Consider the following 17,555-nt stretch of genomic DNA (forward strand, 5'->3'; position numbering starts at 1 on the left):
CCGTGAAACATGGGGGTGACAGCATCATGTGGAAGGAAAATTATGTGGATATATTGAAGCAACATCAAGACATCAGCTAGAAAGTTAAGCTTGGTTGCGAATGGGTCTTCCAAATGGACAATGACCCCAAGCATACCTCCAAAGTTGTGGCAAAATTGCTTAAGGACAACAAAGTCAAGGTATTGGAGTGACCATCACAAAGCCCTAACCTCAATCCAATAAAAAATTTGTGGGCAGAACTGAAAAAGTGTGTGCGAGCAAGGAGGCCTACAAACCTGACTCAGTTACACCAGTTCTGTCTGGAGGAATGGAACAAAATTCCAGCAACTTATTGTGGGAAGCTTGTGGAAGGCTACCCAAAACGTTTGACCCAAGTTAAACAATTTAAAGGCAATGCTACCAAATACTAACAATGTGTATGTAAACTTCTAACCCACTGAGAATGTGATGAAAGAAATAAAAGCTGAAATAAATCATTCTCTCTACTATGTCTACTGACATTTTACATTCTTAAAATAAAGTTGTGAACCTAACTGACCTAAGACAGGGAATGTTTTCTAGGATTAAATGTCTGGAATTGTGAAAAACTGAGTTTAAATGTATTTGGCTAAGGTGTATGTCTTCAACTGTACGTTATCCACCAGCGGTAATGCCCGATTTGCTGACTCAACTTTCAACCACAACTCACTTTGTAGTGTAGTCTCAATGTACACTGACAATCCTAGATTAATACAGCACAGAAACAGGCCCTTCCTCCAAATGGATGGAGTTCCAGACTGACCTCACATACTGCGCAGATCAGCTTTTTAATCTGTCCCTACTCATTTCTGAGGTTTCCATCTGCTTTAAAACCACTATCACCAAAGTGCTAATAAATAGCGTACCTTAATGACTACAGCCTGCTATTGTGATATTCATCATCATGAAGTGCTTACAGAGCCTGATCATGGCTCACATCAACTCCAACATCCCAGACAACTTCAACCCATTGCAATTTGCCTACCATCAGATAATGGTGGATACAATATCTCAATATCACCAAGACCAAGGAGATGGTGGTGGACTTTAGGAGATCTAGGCCTCATATGGAGCCAGTGATCATTAATGGAGAATGTGTGGAGCAGGTTAAGACCTACAAGTATCTGGGAGTACAGTTAGACGAGAAGCTTGACTGGACTGCCAACAAAGATGCCTTGTGCAGGAAGGCACAGAGTCGAATGTACTTCCTAAGAAGGTTGGCGTCATTCAATGTCTGTAGTGAGATGCTGAAGATGTTCTATAGGTCAGTTGTGGAGAGCGCCCTCTTCTTTGTGGTGGCGTGTTGGGGAGGAAGCATTAAGAAGAGGGATGCCTCACGTCTTAATAAGCTGGTAAGGAAGGCGGGCTCTGTCGTGGGCAAAGTACTGGAGAGTTTAACATCGGTAGCTGAGCGAAGGGTGCTGAGTAGGCTACGGTCAATTATGGATAACTCTGAACATCCTCTACATAGCACCATCCAGAGACAGAGAAGCAGTTTCAGTGACAGGTTACTATCGATGCAATGCTCCTCAGACAGGATGAAGAGGTCAATACTCCCCAATGCCATTAGGCTTTACAATTCTACCGCCAGGACTTAAGAACTTTTTAAAAGCTATTATTAATGCTTTTTGAGATGGTGATTTAGATGCATATCATTATTTTTTTACTGAGTTAAGTATTGTATGTAATTAGTTTTGCTACAACAAGTGTATGGGACATTGGAAAAAAAGTTGAATTTCCCCATGGGGATGAATAAAGTATCTATCTATCTATCAATCTCCCCAGTCCTAGACCCACCTCTCCCACTTCTTATATCCTCTCCCCTCATGGAGTTCCCAGACTGAGTCAAAGCACAGCTTCCCATCATACAACAATTTAATTGCAATACCTCAGAACTGGATTGCTGAAGCTGTTTGGAAGTTCTCTAGTTAAAATTGATCAGTTGTTGAAAAGAATGTTAATAGCTGTTGAAGCTGTGACTTTGATTTATTATGAAGATTTCTTAGGCTCTAGCATTGTAACTTGACAATGTCACCAAAAAATGGATTATCCTGACGGTTCTCTGAAGTGCCTTTTATTTCAGGATTTCCAAAGTACTTTACGTCTAGCAATTCATTTTTAAGTGCAATGATAGAAATGCATCAAATAATTAGTAGAAAATACCACAATAACTACATAACTATTTCAGTGATAATGCTTCTGGACTAAATTTTGCATGATATTGGGAAGAGCTCTTGTCATTCTTTGAAAAACAGATCTGTTGGATCAGTTACATCCATCCAATGGGGCCTTGACTTTAATGGTTAGATTATTGAAGATGCCAGCTGACACTATTGCATACTACTAAATTCATACATAAACCCTGGAATAGAAATTCAACCCTCAACTTTAACTCAGATGCAACACTGCTAACAATGAATAGCAAGTGAGGCATTGATCGTGTGGATAGCCAGAGGCTTTTTCCCCAGGGCTGAAATGGTTGCCACAAGAGGACACAGGTTTAAGGTGCTGGGGAGTAGGTACAGAGGAGATGTCAGGGGTAAGTTTTTTTTTACTCAGAGTGGTGAGTGTGTGGAATGGCTGCCGGCAACGGTGGTGGAGGCGGATACGATAGGGTCTTTTAAGAGACTTTTAGATAGGTACATGGAGCTTAGAAAAATAGAGGGCTATGGGTAAGTCTGGTAATTTTAAGGTAGGGACATGTTCGGCACAACTTTGTGGGCCGAAGGGCCTGTATTGTGCTGTAGGTTTTCTATGTTTCTATAAGTGCTATGATTGAAGATTTTGTATCCATGATATGGTACATCTTATAATGGATTACAAAAATTATGTCAAGCAATTTGCAGCTTGCACACCCTCAGGGGTAACTTAACTTTGAAGTAATGGTAATTTAAAAAATATATTATAAAAGGCTTTTTCATATGTAGAATACAGAAAAGTTAGAGCATTGCTGATGGTTAAAGATTTCAAACAGAAGAACAGATATTCAGGGTAAAAAAAAAAGACCAAGACTTTGAAAGTGAAATTTGACATTTATTATATATGAGAAGAGTAAAGATACAAAATTGTCAAGGGTCACAGATTTTTCAACAAATCTCTTGAGGTCCAACTAATTATAGAGATGAAGCAAAGAAAAAAAAATGCAAGACTAAGTGTTTAAAAAGCTCAAATTACAGAGATACAATAGAATAAACTGAGTTCCCGGTTCCGTCCTTGCACGAGATCTCTACACAATTCAGTTGTTTTCAATTACAATGACAATTAAAGCAGCTTCTCTTCTTCTGCCCAGTTTCAGCCAAATTCATTTTTTTAAAAAAGCAAATGCATACACAATAAAATATAGCATCAGAAGACAAACATTTTATGCCATTCTAAACATTTAACATTCAGTACACCTGTATTAACTTCTAGTCTTCTCCACATTTCCCCAATAAAGGTCATGCACTCTGGAAAAAATGTTCAAGTCTGGAAATGTATGAATATTTAATTTTGAGACATGTTTCAATTAGAAGGATTTCTGAGTTCAGGGTAGCCTTGCAGGTGCTACAAAGTGGACAAAATTTATTGACAAACAGGGTAAAAGAAAGTTTTGAACTGCAGCCTTGGTTTTCTCTACAACTAAATTGCCAAATTTAAAGTACAAACTCAAATCAATAAGACGATTAAAACATTAAAACTATTTTTGTTAAATGTAACATTAAATCATGAATGCTGTTTTTTTACAAGATCCTTCACTGATCTATTTGTGTAAATGTAAATAGTTATTAATGAATGCATTTTCACGTGTTGTTTCATCAGTTTGAAAAGATCACATTAATATTATTTACAATAATTAGTTCTATATGATATATTGATCAGTCATACCCAGACCAGAGTGGCCATTCAGAAATCAAACACAGCAATGAGACAGATATGGACACAATCAGATATTTCCAGAGTAGAATTTATGTTGCAATCATATGCACAGCATCTACATCAGCAATTTCCAAATTGGTTTGTGGGCTCAGTAACGTGCAATAGAAGAATCTGCATTTCAACTGCCATCAAATGGCTCCTCAAATATTCAAGGATCAGAGAAATGCGTGTTAAGAGACACCCAGGACAAAACTGTCAGAATACGTTCATTAATTATGGTAGTGACAAAACTGCATTCCATTGTTGAGCATATTTGTAATAATTTATAATTACAAGTCAGAGATTGTCATCTCACCTAGGCTGCAATTCAAGGGCAACCAAATTAGTTACGTTGCAATCATCTGCAACAGCACTTCTATAGCGCTAGTTCACATATCATTCCCTAGAGAACTCACCAACTTAACGGGTGAGATTTAAGAAACAAAACTGTGCAAGAGGTAGGGGTACAAGTTTCTCAGTTATTAAGAGACCAAGCCAATAAAGCATGACCACAGCACCACTTACTATTCTAAACCTAGTTCTCTTAGTCTGAAACCTTCAGTCACTTTAATGAACAAAATCTGAGAACAAAATACATTGCATTCTAGAGCTCAGAATTATTGACTGTTTCAATAAAAATGTCTTGCTTAAAATTATGCAGATCCAAACATGAACATAGGCAAACTGGCCTCCATTCTGAGTAACATCCACTGACCCAGAAATGAGCATGCCAACACTATTAGATGACATCTTCTTTAAATAACTCAAGGCCTTCTTCATTATCTTCTGCAGCAGTAAATTCATTAGGTTTCAAGCTAAAAGAAAGCAAAAAGTAAACAGAGAAAAATAGCTTTTTGATCATTCTTGCAAAGTATTATCACACATTTCCTTTGAGGCAATAGACTAATCTAAGCTCTTGACAAAACACTGCGCGCGTCTAAATACAAATACTGTGGTCTTGTTAGAAAAGACCAAATTACGTATTTTGGGAACTTATCTTGTTATTGCATAATGGAATGCATACAAAACAACAGAACAGTTTTTATCCATATTATAGCGCGCTTATGAAGTTTTAAATATTCTTATTACATTCATTTAAATATACTTGTATAGAGATATATAAATATGTGAATATTAGAAGTTAATAAAAATCTCTTCAATCTACAAGACCATAAGACATAGGAGCAGAACTCGGCTACTTGAACCATTAAATCTGCTCCTCCATTCCACGATGGTTGATTTATTATCCCTCCCAACCCCATGTTCTTGCCTTCTCCCCATAACTTGATACCCTTAATAATCAAGAACCTATCAACATTCACCCTAGATACAAGATCTTGGAGCAGAATTAGGCTATTTGGCCCACTGAGTCTTCTATGTCACTCCACCATGGCTGATATATTACCCCTCAACCTAATTATCCTGCCTTTTCCCCATAACCTTTGACACCTTGGTCAAGAAGCTATCAACCTCTGCCTTAAATATACCCAATGACTTGGCCTTCCACAGCCATCCACGGCAAAGAATTCCACAGATTCACCACCCTCTGGCTAAAGAAAATTTTTCCTTATCTCTGTTCTAAATGGACGTCACTCTATTCTGAAGTTGTGCCCTCCAATCTGAGACTCTCCCACCATAGGAATTTTCCTCCCTAAATCCATTCTATCCAGACCTTTCAATATATCTTCCACCCCCAATTCCTCTAAACTCCAGCAAGTAGAAACCCAGAGTCATCACACACTCTCCAAATGATAACCCTTTCATTCCTCGTGAATCTCCTCTGGCCCCTCTCCAATGTCAGCATATCCTTTCTTAGAAAAGGAGTCCAAAACTTCTCACAATACTCCAAATGTGGTCTGACTAATGCTTATAAAACCTCAGTATTACCATCCTTGTTTTTGTATTCTAATCCTTAATCTAGATTATATTAGCTTTATTAAGGTAATAAATTCTTGATTGGCTCTTGATTAGTAAGGGCATTATAGTTTGAGGGCAAGGAAGGAGAATGGTGTTTGAGGGGGGAAGTAAATCAGCCATGATCATGATCAAATGGCAGAGCAGACTTGATAGGCTGAATGGCCTAATTCTGCTCCTATGTCCTATTGATAAATTAGCATCCACATGTAAAATATTTAGACAGCAATATGCATTACCTCCACTACTCCCTATACAACAAAAAGTGAAATGAAAGTTAATTTTGCATCCGAAGAAAACTAAATAAAATTACTTCAACTATATTGGCAAAATGCTCAAAAGATGTTGGTAAACTTGCAGCTTTACTTAAGGTAATGTCAAAATCTATCTGCATTAAAAAGCAGAAAAAATACTGTTATACCCTGGTTAAATACAACTTAAAAGAAATAAATTAATGTGCAAGGATCAAACCAACAAGCAATAGATTAGTGACAATAGGGGAACATATCATTTAATATAGATTGGAGGTAGGAAATGTAATAGAGAGGCAAAGGAAATCCTTGAGCAATTTGAGAAGGAGAAGCTAAAGACATGTATCAGTATTACAATGGGGTAAAGGGAAATACAGAGGCATGACAGGGGAACTGGCTAAAGTTGATTGGAAAAGAACACCGGCAGGGATGACAGCAGAGCAGCAATGGCTGGAATTTCTGGAAGCAATTCAGAAGGTGCAGGATATATACATCCCAAAGATAAAGTAGTATTCTAAAGGCAAGATGACACAACTGCAGCTGACAAGAGAAGTCAAATCCAACATAAAAGGGCAAAGAGGGAGCATATGATAGAGCAAAATTAATAGGAAGTTTAAATAAAAACAACAGAAGGCAACTAAAAAAAAGTCATTAAGAAAAAATGGAATACGAAGATAGACTAGCCAATATTACAGATGATACCAAAACATTCTTCAGATGCATAAAGTGTAAAAGAGAGGCAAGAGTGGATATCGGACCACTGGAAAACAATGCTGGAGAGGTAGTAATGGGGGACAAAGAAATGGCAGACAAATGGAATAACTATTCCGCATCAGTCTTCACTGTAGAAGACACTAGCAGTATGCCGGAAGTTTGAGAGTGTTGGGGCAGAAAGTGTGAAGTTGCCATAAATAAGAAGATTCATGGGAAACTGAAAGGTCTGAAGATAGTTAAATCACCTGGACCAGATAGTATACACATCAGGGTTTTGAAAGAGGTGGCCGAAGAGATTGTGGAGAAATTAATAGTGATCTTTCAAGAATCAATTGATTCTGGCATGGTTCAGGAAGACTGGAAAATTGCAAATGTCACTCCACTCTTCAAGGAGGGAGAGAGGCAGAAGAAAGGAAATTATAGGCCAGTTAGTCTGACAGTGGTTGGGAAGCTGTTGGAATCTACTGTTAAGGATGTGGTTTTGGGGCACTTGGAAGCACATGATAAAATAGGCTGTAGTCAGTATGGTTTCCTCGAGGGAAAATCTTGCCTGACAAATCTGCTGAAATTCAAGCAGATGTGTACTTGGATTTTCAGAAGGCCTCTGACAAGGTGCCACACATGAGGCTGCTTAACAAGTTCAGAGCCCATGGTATTACAGGAAAGATAATAACATGGATAAAGCAGAGGCTGATTGGCAGAAGCAAAGAGTGGGAATAAAGGGAGCCTTCTCTGGTTGGCTGACAATGTCTAGTGGTGTTCCACATGGGTCTGTGTTGGGATCGCTTTAAACATAATATATAAATGACTTGGATGACAGAATTAATAGCTTTGTGGTCAAGACTACAGAAGGACTTGGACAGATTAGGAGAATGGGCGAAGAAGTGGCAGATGGAATACAGGGTTGGGAACTGTATGGTCATGCACTTTGATAGAAATGAAAGTGTTAACTATTTTCTAAACAGAGACAAATTTCAAAACTCTGAGGTGCAAAGGGAGTCCCTGTGCAGGATTCCCTAAAGGTTAATTTGCAGGTTGAGTGGGTGGTGAAGGCGGCAAATGTGATGTTAACATTCATTTCAAGAAGACTAGAATAGAAAAGCAAGGATGTAATGTTGAAGGATTATAAAGCACGGGTGAGGCTTCGCTTGGAGTATTGTGTACAGTTTTGGGCCCCTTATCTAAGATGTGTTGACGTTGAATAAACTTCAAAAGAGGTTATCGAAAATGATTCCGGGATTGAAAGACATGTCTTATGAATGAGTGTTTGATGGCTCTGGGCCTGTACTCACTGGAATTTAGAAGAATGAGGGGTGACCTCATTGAAACCTATTGATTGGTGAAAGGCCTTGATAATGTGGCTGTGGAGAGGATGTTTCCTCTGGTCTAAGACCAGAGGACACAGCCTCGGAATAGAAGGGCATCCTTTGAGAATGGAGGTAAGGAGGAATGTCTTTAGCCAGAGTGGTGAATCTGTGGAATTCAGCAGCAATGGAGGACAAGTAATTGCTTATATTTAAGGCAGAGTTTGATACAGATTCTTGATTCCTCAGGGCATTAAAGGATACAGGGAGAAGGCAGGAGATTGGGGCTGAGAGGGAAAGTAGATAAGCCACAAAGAAATGGCAGAGCAGACTTGATGGGCCAAATGGCTTAATTCTGCTCTAATGGTCTTAAGTTTGTACAAGAGATCTTGCTTGATCTTTCTAGTAAAAGATAATAAATTAAATGATGCATATATTTAGTGGGGTTAGATTTGGAAAAATTGAACACAACCAGCATTCGGTGTAGAAATGTTCAGGTGCATTCAAAGATAAACAAACTCAGAGAACCAGTTTCATAAAGTTAAAAGGTAATCTGGAGAAGGTGGCTTGGAAACAAAATCCATCAGAAAAAGTAGTACATGAACAATAAAGATACTGCAAAGGTGAGACACTTTAATTCAGAGAGGCATCTAAATGAGGGGGGAAAGGGCATACAAAACTCGCACTCCCTGGACGACCAAAGGAATGAAGAGTGCCAGCTCCATAAATCAATTGAGTGTTCAGCTGGATACAAAAAAAAAACAAATGAAAATTAAACAGGAAAGCAGTGAATCATGGAAAAAAAAGCAAACCTAGTAAGGAAAATAAAATGGAACAGAAGTGAAAAGGGCAACAAAGATATGATTAACTAAAGATCAATAAGAAATTTTTCTAAGGATAACTCCCATCTAAAATTCTAAAGTTAGTACTTTGCCTCAGCTTTATTAGATAAGAGGATTTGGCTAACAATACACTGAAAGAGGATAATTCATAAATACCACAGAATTAAATTAATAAGACATTCACAAGTTCTTCATGACAAGAGGGAAAATTGAAAAGACAGTTAAAACAGCATATGGTACCTTTTGGCACCGAGTACAAAGTGTCATAAATAAACTAAAGCAACACACACAACAAGCTCGTGGAACACAGCAGGCCAGGCAGCATCTATAGGAAGAAGCACTGTCGACGTTTCGGGCCGAGACCCTTCGTCAGGACTAACTGAAAGGAAAGATAGTAAGAGATTTGAAAGTAGGAGGGGGAGGGGGAAATGCGAAATGATAGGAGAAGACCGGAGGGGGTGGGGTTAAGCTGAGAGCTGGAAAGGTGAAATGTGAGTACCTGGGTTCCTCAGAAGGTTCAAATTGAGAAGCTCGAAAACGAATCCTGAAGCCAACTGCAGTCAGTTGGCGGCGGAGACACGTTCCAAGAAAGGATATATATCTGTAATAGCAGGTCTGGGTCAAAATATGATTGAAAAGTTGAAGGGCCGAAGAAATTATCCCAGGTACTCACATTTCACCTTTCCAGCTCTCAGCTTCACCCCACCCCCTCCGGTCTTCTCCTATCATTTCGCATTTCCCCCTCCCCCTCCTACTTTCAAATCTCTTACTACCTTTCCTTTCAGTTAGTCCTGACGAAGGGTCTCGGCCCGAAACGTCGACAGTGCTTCTTCCTATAGATGCTGCCTGGCCTGCTGCGTTCCACCAGCATTTTGTGTGTGTTGTTTGAATTTCCAGCATCTGCAGATTTCCTCGTGTTTGATAATTAAACTAAAGCTTTGTTTGAAGAATTAAAAGCCAATGTGTAATATACTGTAGCTGCAAGACACCAGAAGCAAAGACAAATACTTCAGTAACAGAGGCACAAGAGACTGCAAACAATGTTGTCAAAACAAACTAATTAAAGAACTCAGGGTGTCAAGGCAGCATCCATGAAATGCAGAGGGATAGTTGACATTTTGGGTCAAGACCCTGCATTGTGGAATTGACTGTAGCACGGAGAAAACAAGTATAAACAGGTGAGTGGGAGGGGTAAGGCAGAGACTAGCAAAGTGACAGGGAGATGAGCACATGGAGGAGATGAAGGTGGTGGAGTCTCAACCAAACTTGCTGACTTTCCTTTTCTCTCCCCATCTGCTGCTTGACCCAGAGTTCCTAGAGCACCTTTTTTAAAAAAAAAACACTATAAGGACATTTGTCTTGTCTCCCAGAAAGAAAAGGACTGTTTTGATAACAATAGCTCTTCTATTAGGCAATTAATTGTAAAAGCTAAGCATCCTGGATAGAAATCTTCACCTTACTAAGTAAAAACAGCTTTAAGGCATCTGAAGTCCAAGGTCCAAACCTAAGACACAAGGATCAGATGTGGGATGAAAAGAAACAGGAAATTCAACAACTCATTGACAGCCAGAACATGCATGGCCCCACCCCACTCAGTCCCAAGAGCAGAGGTAAACTCATTAGGGTATTAATTTCAATTGCTCTGTGAAGACATCGCTGGTGATGTCCAAGATGTCTAAAGGGAAACCTTGCCTAACAAATCTGTTGGCATTCTTTGAGGAAATAACAGGTAGGATAGACAAAGACAAGTCAATGGATGTTGTGTACTTGGATTTTCAGAAGTCATTTGACAAGGTGCCATACATGAGTCTGCTAAACAAGGTAAGAGCCCATGGTATTACAGGTAAGATACCTGCATGGAAAGAAGATCAACTGACTGGCAGGAGGCAAAGAGCGGTGGGGGGGGGGGGGGTCTTCTCTGGTTGACTGTCAGTGACTTGTGGTGTTCTACAGGGGTTGGTGTTGGGACCACTTCTGTTAATACTATATATATTTAATGATCTGGATGACAGAAGTGATGGCTTAGTGGCCATGTTTTGTGGACAATATAAAGATAAGTGGAGGGGCAGATAGTGGTGAGGAAGCAGTGAGTCTGCAAAAGCAGTTATGCAGGTTAGGAGAATGGGCAAAGAAGAGGCAGACGGAATACACTGAACATTGAAAGGCCTACATAGAGTAGACATGGAGAGGATATTTTCATTAGTCTGAGGATCTAGGACCAGATGGCACAGCTTCAGAATAAAAGGACATCCCTTTAGAATGGAGATATGGAGGAATTTCTTTAGCCAGAAGGTGGTGAGTCAGTGGAATTCATTACCAAAAATGTATGTGGAGGCCAAGTCATCGGGTATATTTACAGAAGAGTTTGATAACTTCTTGATTAGCAAGGGCATCAAAGGTTAAAGAACAAAGAACTATATAGCACAGTACAGGCCATTCGGCCCAGTGTTGTGCCGACCCTTAAACCCTGGCCCCCCATATAACCCTCCACCTTAAATTCCTCCATATACCTGTCTAGTAGTCTCTTAAATTTCACTAGTGTATCTGCCTCCACCACTGACTCAGGCAGTACATTCCACGCACCAACCATTCTCTGAGTAAAAAACCTTCCTCTAATATCCCCCTTGAACTTTCCTCCCCTTACCTTAAAGCCATGTCCTCTTGTATTGAGCAGTGATGCCCTGGGGAAGAGGCGCTGGCTGTCCACTCTATCTATTCCTCTTAATATCTTGTATACCTCTATCATGTTTCCTCTCATCCTCCTCCTCTCCAGACAGTAAAGCCCTAGTTCCCTTAAACTCTGATCATAATGCATACTCTCAAAACCAGGCAGCATCCTGGTAAATCTCCTCTGTATCCTTTCCAATGCTTCCACATCCTTCCTATAGTGAGGCGACCAGAACTGGACACAGTACTCCAAGTGTGGCCTAACCAGAGTTTTATAGAGCTGCAACATTACCCCGCAACTCTTAAACTCTATCCCTCGACTTATGAACGCTAACACTCTATAAGCTTTCTTAACTACCCTATCTACCTGTGAGGCAACTTCCAGGGATCTGTGGATATGTACCCCCAGATTCCTCTGCTCTTCCATACTCCCAAGTATCCTGCCATTTACTTTGTACTCTGCCTTGGAGTTTGTCCTTCCAAAGTATATCACCTCACACTTCTCCGGGTTGAACTCCATCTGCCACTTCTCAGCCCACTTCTGCATCCTATCAATGTCTCTCTGCAATCTTCAACAATCCTCAACACTATCCACAACACCACCAACCTCTGTGTTGTCTGCAAATTTGCCAAACCACCCTTCTACCCCAACATCCAGGTTGTTAATAAAAATCACAAAAAGTAGAGGTCCCAGAATAGACCCTTGTGGGACACCACTAGTCACAACGCTCCAATCTGAATGTACTCCCTCCACCACGACCCTCTGCTTTCTGCAGGCAAGCCAATTCTGAATCCACCTGGCCAAACTTTCCTGGATCCCATGCCTTCTGACTTCCTGAATAAGCCTACCGTGTGGTACCTTATAAGCAGAATGCAGGAGAATAGGGTTAAGTAAGATAAATCAGCCATGATGTGCCTAATGATCTAATTCTGCTCTCGTCTTACGATATGATCATCTGAGTGTTTCAGTATTCTATTACTAGCAATTTCCATGCTCTGTTCTCTGAGTTCCAACACCCCTACCCACTGTTTTCATTCACATACCTCTACTGACATCAGCTGTAATTATCAACATATTACTCAGCCAGCATCTATGCTGTCTAATCATTTATTTTTCTTGGCTTCACCTTATCACAGACATTTTGTTGTTCACCATACACATGCCATCATCACCATTGCTGTGTCATTTTAAATGCTAATTTCCTACTTGAGAAGGAACATTAACACACTTTACCTTCATAGACGCCGCCTAACCTGCTAACTAGTTTCATCATTTCTGTTTCTATTTTGGATTTCATACATAAAATTTGTTTTTATTTCATCTTACATAGAAACATAGAAAACCTACAGCACAATACAGGCCCTTTGGCCCTCAAAGTTGTGCCAAACATGTCCCTACCTCAGAAATTACTAGGCTATTTTTCTAAGTTCCACGTACCTATCTAAAAGTCTATTAAAAGACCCTATTGTATCCGCCTCCACCACCGTTACTGACAGCCCATTCCACACACTCACCACTCTGAGTAAAAAACTTACCCGACATCTCTTCTGTACCTTCTCCCCAGCACCTTAAACCTGTGTCCTCTTGTGGCAACCATTTCCGCCCTTGGAAAAATACTCTGACTATCCACATGATCAATGCCTCTCATCATCATCATCATAGTGGGGTGTGTCAGGAATGGACAGGAGGAGGAGTATAGGAAACTGATACAGGACTTTGTGATATGGTGCAACTCAAACTACCTGCGTCTCAATATCACCAAGACCAAGGAGATGGTGGTGGACTTTAGGAGATCTAGGCCTCATATGAAGCCAGTGATCATTAATGGAGAATGTGTGGAGCAGGTTAAGACCTACAAGTATCTGGGAGTACAGTTAGACGAGAAGCTAGACTGGACTGCCAACACAGATGCCTTGTGCAGGAAGGCACAGAGTCGACTGTACTTCCTTAGAAGGTTGGCGTCATTCAATGTCTGTAGTGAGATGCTGAAGATGTTCTATAGGTCAGTTGTTGACGAGTACTCGCGATTCCCCTTTGCCGTTCCCTGCCCCGACACTACTACCACGTCGGTCATAAAAGCCCTGCGCCAGCTCTTCACTCTGTTCGGATATCCCTGCTATGTCCACAGTGATAGAGGGTCCTCCTTTATGAGTGAGGAGTTGCGCCGGTTCCTGCTAGCTAGGGGCATTGCTACTAGAGTTATAATCCCCGGGGGAATGGCCAGGTGGAGAGGGAGAATGCCACAGTGTGGAAGGCCACACTTTTAGCCCTTAAGTCAAAAGTGTTGCCGGTCTCCCGATGGCAGGAGGTCCTCCCTGAGGCACTCCACTCTATCCGCTCCCTGTTGTGTACGTCCACTAATGCCACCCCTCACGAACGCCTATTCTCTTTTCCCAGGAAGTCTGTCACTGGGACCACCCTACCAGTTTGGCTGAAGTCCCCGGGGCCAGTGCTGCTACGTAAACATGCGAGGAGTAATAAGAACTCCCCGCTGGTCGAGAGGGTTCACCTCCTGCATGCTAATCCCCAGTATGCCTACGTGGTCTTGCCTGATGGGCGGGAGGACACGGTCTCTGTCCGCGACCTGGCGTCCGCCGAAGCAGCAGACCACTACCCCGAACATTCCACGGTAACTATGAACCCTGTACCCGAGCTGACACCGCACACACCGTGCCACACCCAGACTCCTCACGACGCTCATGTACCGGGCATCTCGTACGCGTCTATTCCGGGGACCTCGCACACACGCGAGGGATCCCTGACACCTCCAGTTGGGACAGAACCAACCCACTCTCCACCTCCGGTGCAAACACCACCTCCGGCACCTGTGCAATTGCAGCCGGAGCTACGTAGATCGCAGCGAACGATTCGACCACCTGATAGACTTAACCTGTAAATATACTTGGGGACTTTTTTTTTTAAACAAAGGGGGGGTGAATGTGGTGAACTAGATATACCTGTCTGACTGCTCCTGTGGCTCCTCCCACAGACCCTGCTGACTGCTCCTGTGGCTCCTCCCACAGACCCCTGTATAAAGGCGACTGTGGGCTGCTGCTCTCCCTCATTTTCCCCAGGATGTAGTGCTGTTTATTCTTCCAGTCAATAAAAGCCGATAATTCGCTTCCTAAGTCTCAGCGTGAGTTATTGATGGTGCATCAATTTTTTCCCCATGGGGATGAATAAAGTATCTATCTATCTATCTTATACACCACTATCAGGTCACTTCTCATTCTCCGTCACTCCAAGGAGAAAAGGCCGAGTTCACTCAACCTGCTTTCATACGGCATGCTCCCCAATCCAGGCAACATCCTTGTAAATCTCTTCTGCACCCTTTCTATGGTTTCCACATCCTTCCTGTAGCGAGGCAACCAGAATGGAGCACAGTACTCCAAGTGGGGTCTGACCAGGGTCCTATATAGCTGCAACATTAACTTTCGGCTCCTAAATTCAATTCCACAATTAATGAAGGCCAATACACCATATACCTTCTTAACCACAGAGTCAACCTACGCAGCTGCAGCTGCTTTGATCGCCCTGTGGACTTGGACCCCAAGATCCCTCTGGTCCTCCACACTGCCAAGAGTCTTACCATTAATACTATATTCTGCCATCATATTTCACCTACCAAAATGAACCACTTCACACTAATCTGGGTTGAACTCCATCTGCCACTCTCAGCCCAGTTTTGCATCCTATCAATGTCCCATTGTAACCTCTGACAGCCGTCCACACTATCCACAACACCTCCAACTTTTGTGTCATCAGCAAACTTACTAACCCATCCCTCCACTTCCTCGTCATTTATAAAAATCATGAAGAGTAAGGGTCCCAGAACAGATCCCTGAGGCACACCACTGGTCACTGATCTCCATGCAGAACATGACCCGTCTCCAACCACTCTTTGCCTTCTGTGGGCAAACCAGTTCTGGATCCACTAAGCAATGTCCCCTTGGATCCCATGCCTCCTTACTTTCTCAATAAGCCTCGCATTATCTTAATTCTCTTAAGTGAAGCACACCTGTATACAATTAAGTTTTGTATTACTGGTTTTAGACCACACAACCATGAGACATCGGAGCAGAATTAGGCCATTTGCCCATCAAGACTGCCCTGCCATTCAATCATGGCTCATTTATTTTTCCTTTCCCATTCTCCTGCCTTCTCCCTGTAACCTTTGACACCCTGACTAATCAAGAACCAACAAACCTCAGCTTTAAGTATACCCAATAACTTTGCCACAAATTCTAGATTCAACACCCTCTGGCTAAAGAAATTCCTCATCTTTCTAAATGGCTGGCCTCCTATTCTGAGGCTATGCCCCCTGTTCCTAGACTCTCCACATCCACACTTATCTAAGCCTTTTAACATTTATAGATTTCAATAAGATCCCCCTTATAGTTCTAAACTTCAGAGAATACGAGCTCAGAACCATCAAATGCATCTCATACGTAATCCTCTCATTTCAGAGATCATTCTTGTAAACCACCTCTGGCCAGACTCCAATGCCACCTGCAAGTTAACCTTTAGGGTATCCAGTACGACGACGCCCAGTCACTTTGTACCTCCCATTTATAAATTTGCTTGTTGTTGAGAAAAATCTATGCTGTTATTCCTTCAGTCAAAGTGCACAGCCATACTATTCTCTTCACATACCACAGGCTCTTACCTTGTTTAGCAGTCTCATGTGCTGCACCTTGTCAAAGGCCTTCTGAAATCCTAAGTAAACAACATCCATGGACTCTCCTTTGTCTATTCTGCCTGTTATTTCCTCAAAGAATTCCAACAAATTTATTGGACAGGATTACCCCCTAAAGAAACAATGCTGACTTTAGCCTATTTTATCATGTGCCTCCAAGTACCCCAAAACCTCATCCTTAATATTGCACTCAAACATCTTGCCAACCACTTAACTTAGGCTAACTGGCCTATAATTTACTGCCTTTTTAAGAAAGAAGGGAGGCAAGAGTGAGATTTGCAATTTTCCAATCCTCTGAAACCATTTCAGAATGTAGTGATTCTGGAAAGATCACTATTAATGCCTTCATTATCTTTCATAACCCTGGGATGTAGTTCATCTGGTCCAGGTGACTTATCTACCTTCAGCCATTTTAGTTTCCCAAGTAGCTTCTCCTTAGGTAAGAGTAACTACATCCACTTCTGCCCCCAACACTCAAATTTCTGGCGTGCTACTGGTATCTTCCACAATGAAGAACAACACAAAACACTTATTCAGTTCTTCCGCCACTTCTTTGTTTCCCAATACTACCTCCGCAGTGCCATTTTTTAGCAGTCCAATGACCAGTCTTGCTTCTCTTTTATTCTTTATATATCAGAAAAAATCTTCTGGTTTCCTTTTATATTATTGGCTAGTTTACCATCATATTTCATCTTCTCTATCCTTATTGCTTTTTTTTTTGGACCATAAGAGATAGGAGCAGAATTAGATCATTCGGTCCATGGAGTCTTTTCTGCCATTTCATCATGTCTGATGCATTTTCCCTCTCCACCCCATTCTCCCGCCTTTTCCTGCACTCTTTCCCATCCTAATCAAGAATTTATCAGCCTTGGCCTTAAATACACCCAATGACGTGACCGCCACAGATGACTGAAGTAATGAATACCATAGATTCACCACCCTCTGGCTCTACATTCCCCAATATAAGGAACATTCTCTTCACATCCATTCTACCTATGGCTTTCAACATCTGATAGGTTTCAATGAGATCCCCCTCATTCTTCTCATTTCCAGTATGTACAGGCCCAGAGCCATCAAAAGCTCTTCATATAGTAACAAATTACCGAATCATTCTCGTGAACCTTCTCTGAACCCTCTTCAATATCAATCTATCCTTTTTTTAAGATTAGGGGGCCTGAAACCACTCACAATACTCCAAGTGAGGCCCCACAAATGCCTTATAAAGCTTCGGAATTACATCCCAGTCCTCTCAAA

At 41.4% G+C, this 17,555-nt stretch overlaps 1 protein-coding gene across 3 annotated transcripts in view; it reads right to left on the bottom strand.

Moving 5' to 3' along the window:
- LOC140739451 (zinc finger matrin-type protein 4-like) overlaps nt 1-17,555 on the bottom strand; it is a 173,825-nt gene that overhangs the window by 133,134 nt on the left and 23,136 nt on the right. The window contains exon 7 of one of the 3 annotated variants that reach the window (XM_073067761.1): nt 3,031-4,727. The exons of the other annotated variants lie outside the window; for them this stretch is intronic. Within the exon in view, the coding sequence (XP_072923862.1) occupies nt 4,652-4,727 (76 nt within the window). The 3' untranslated portion in view covers nt 3,031-4,651. Of the gene's footprint in view, nt 1-3,030; nt 4,728-17,555 lie in introns of those variants that run through there. 3 annotated transcript variants of the gene reach the window in all.

Source organism: Hemitrygon akajei, chromosome 15 (assembly GCF_048418815.1).
Source record: "Hemitrygon akajei chromosome 15, sHemAka1.3, whole genome shotgun sequence".
NCBI classification, from domain to species: domain Eukaryota; kingdom Metazoa; phylum Chordata; class Chondrichthyes; order Myliobatiformes; family Dasyatidae; genus Hemitrygon; species Hemitrygon akajei.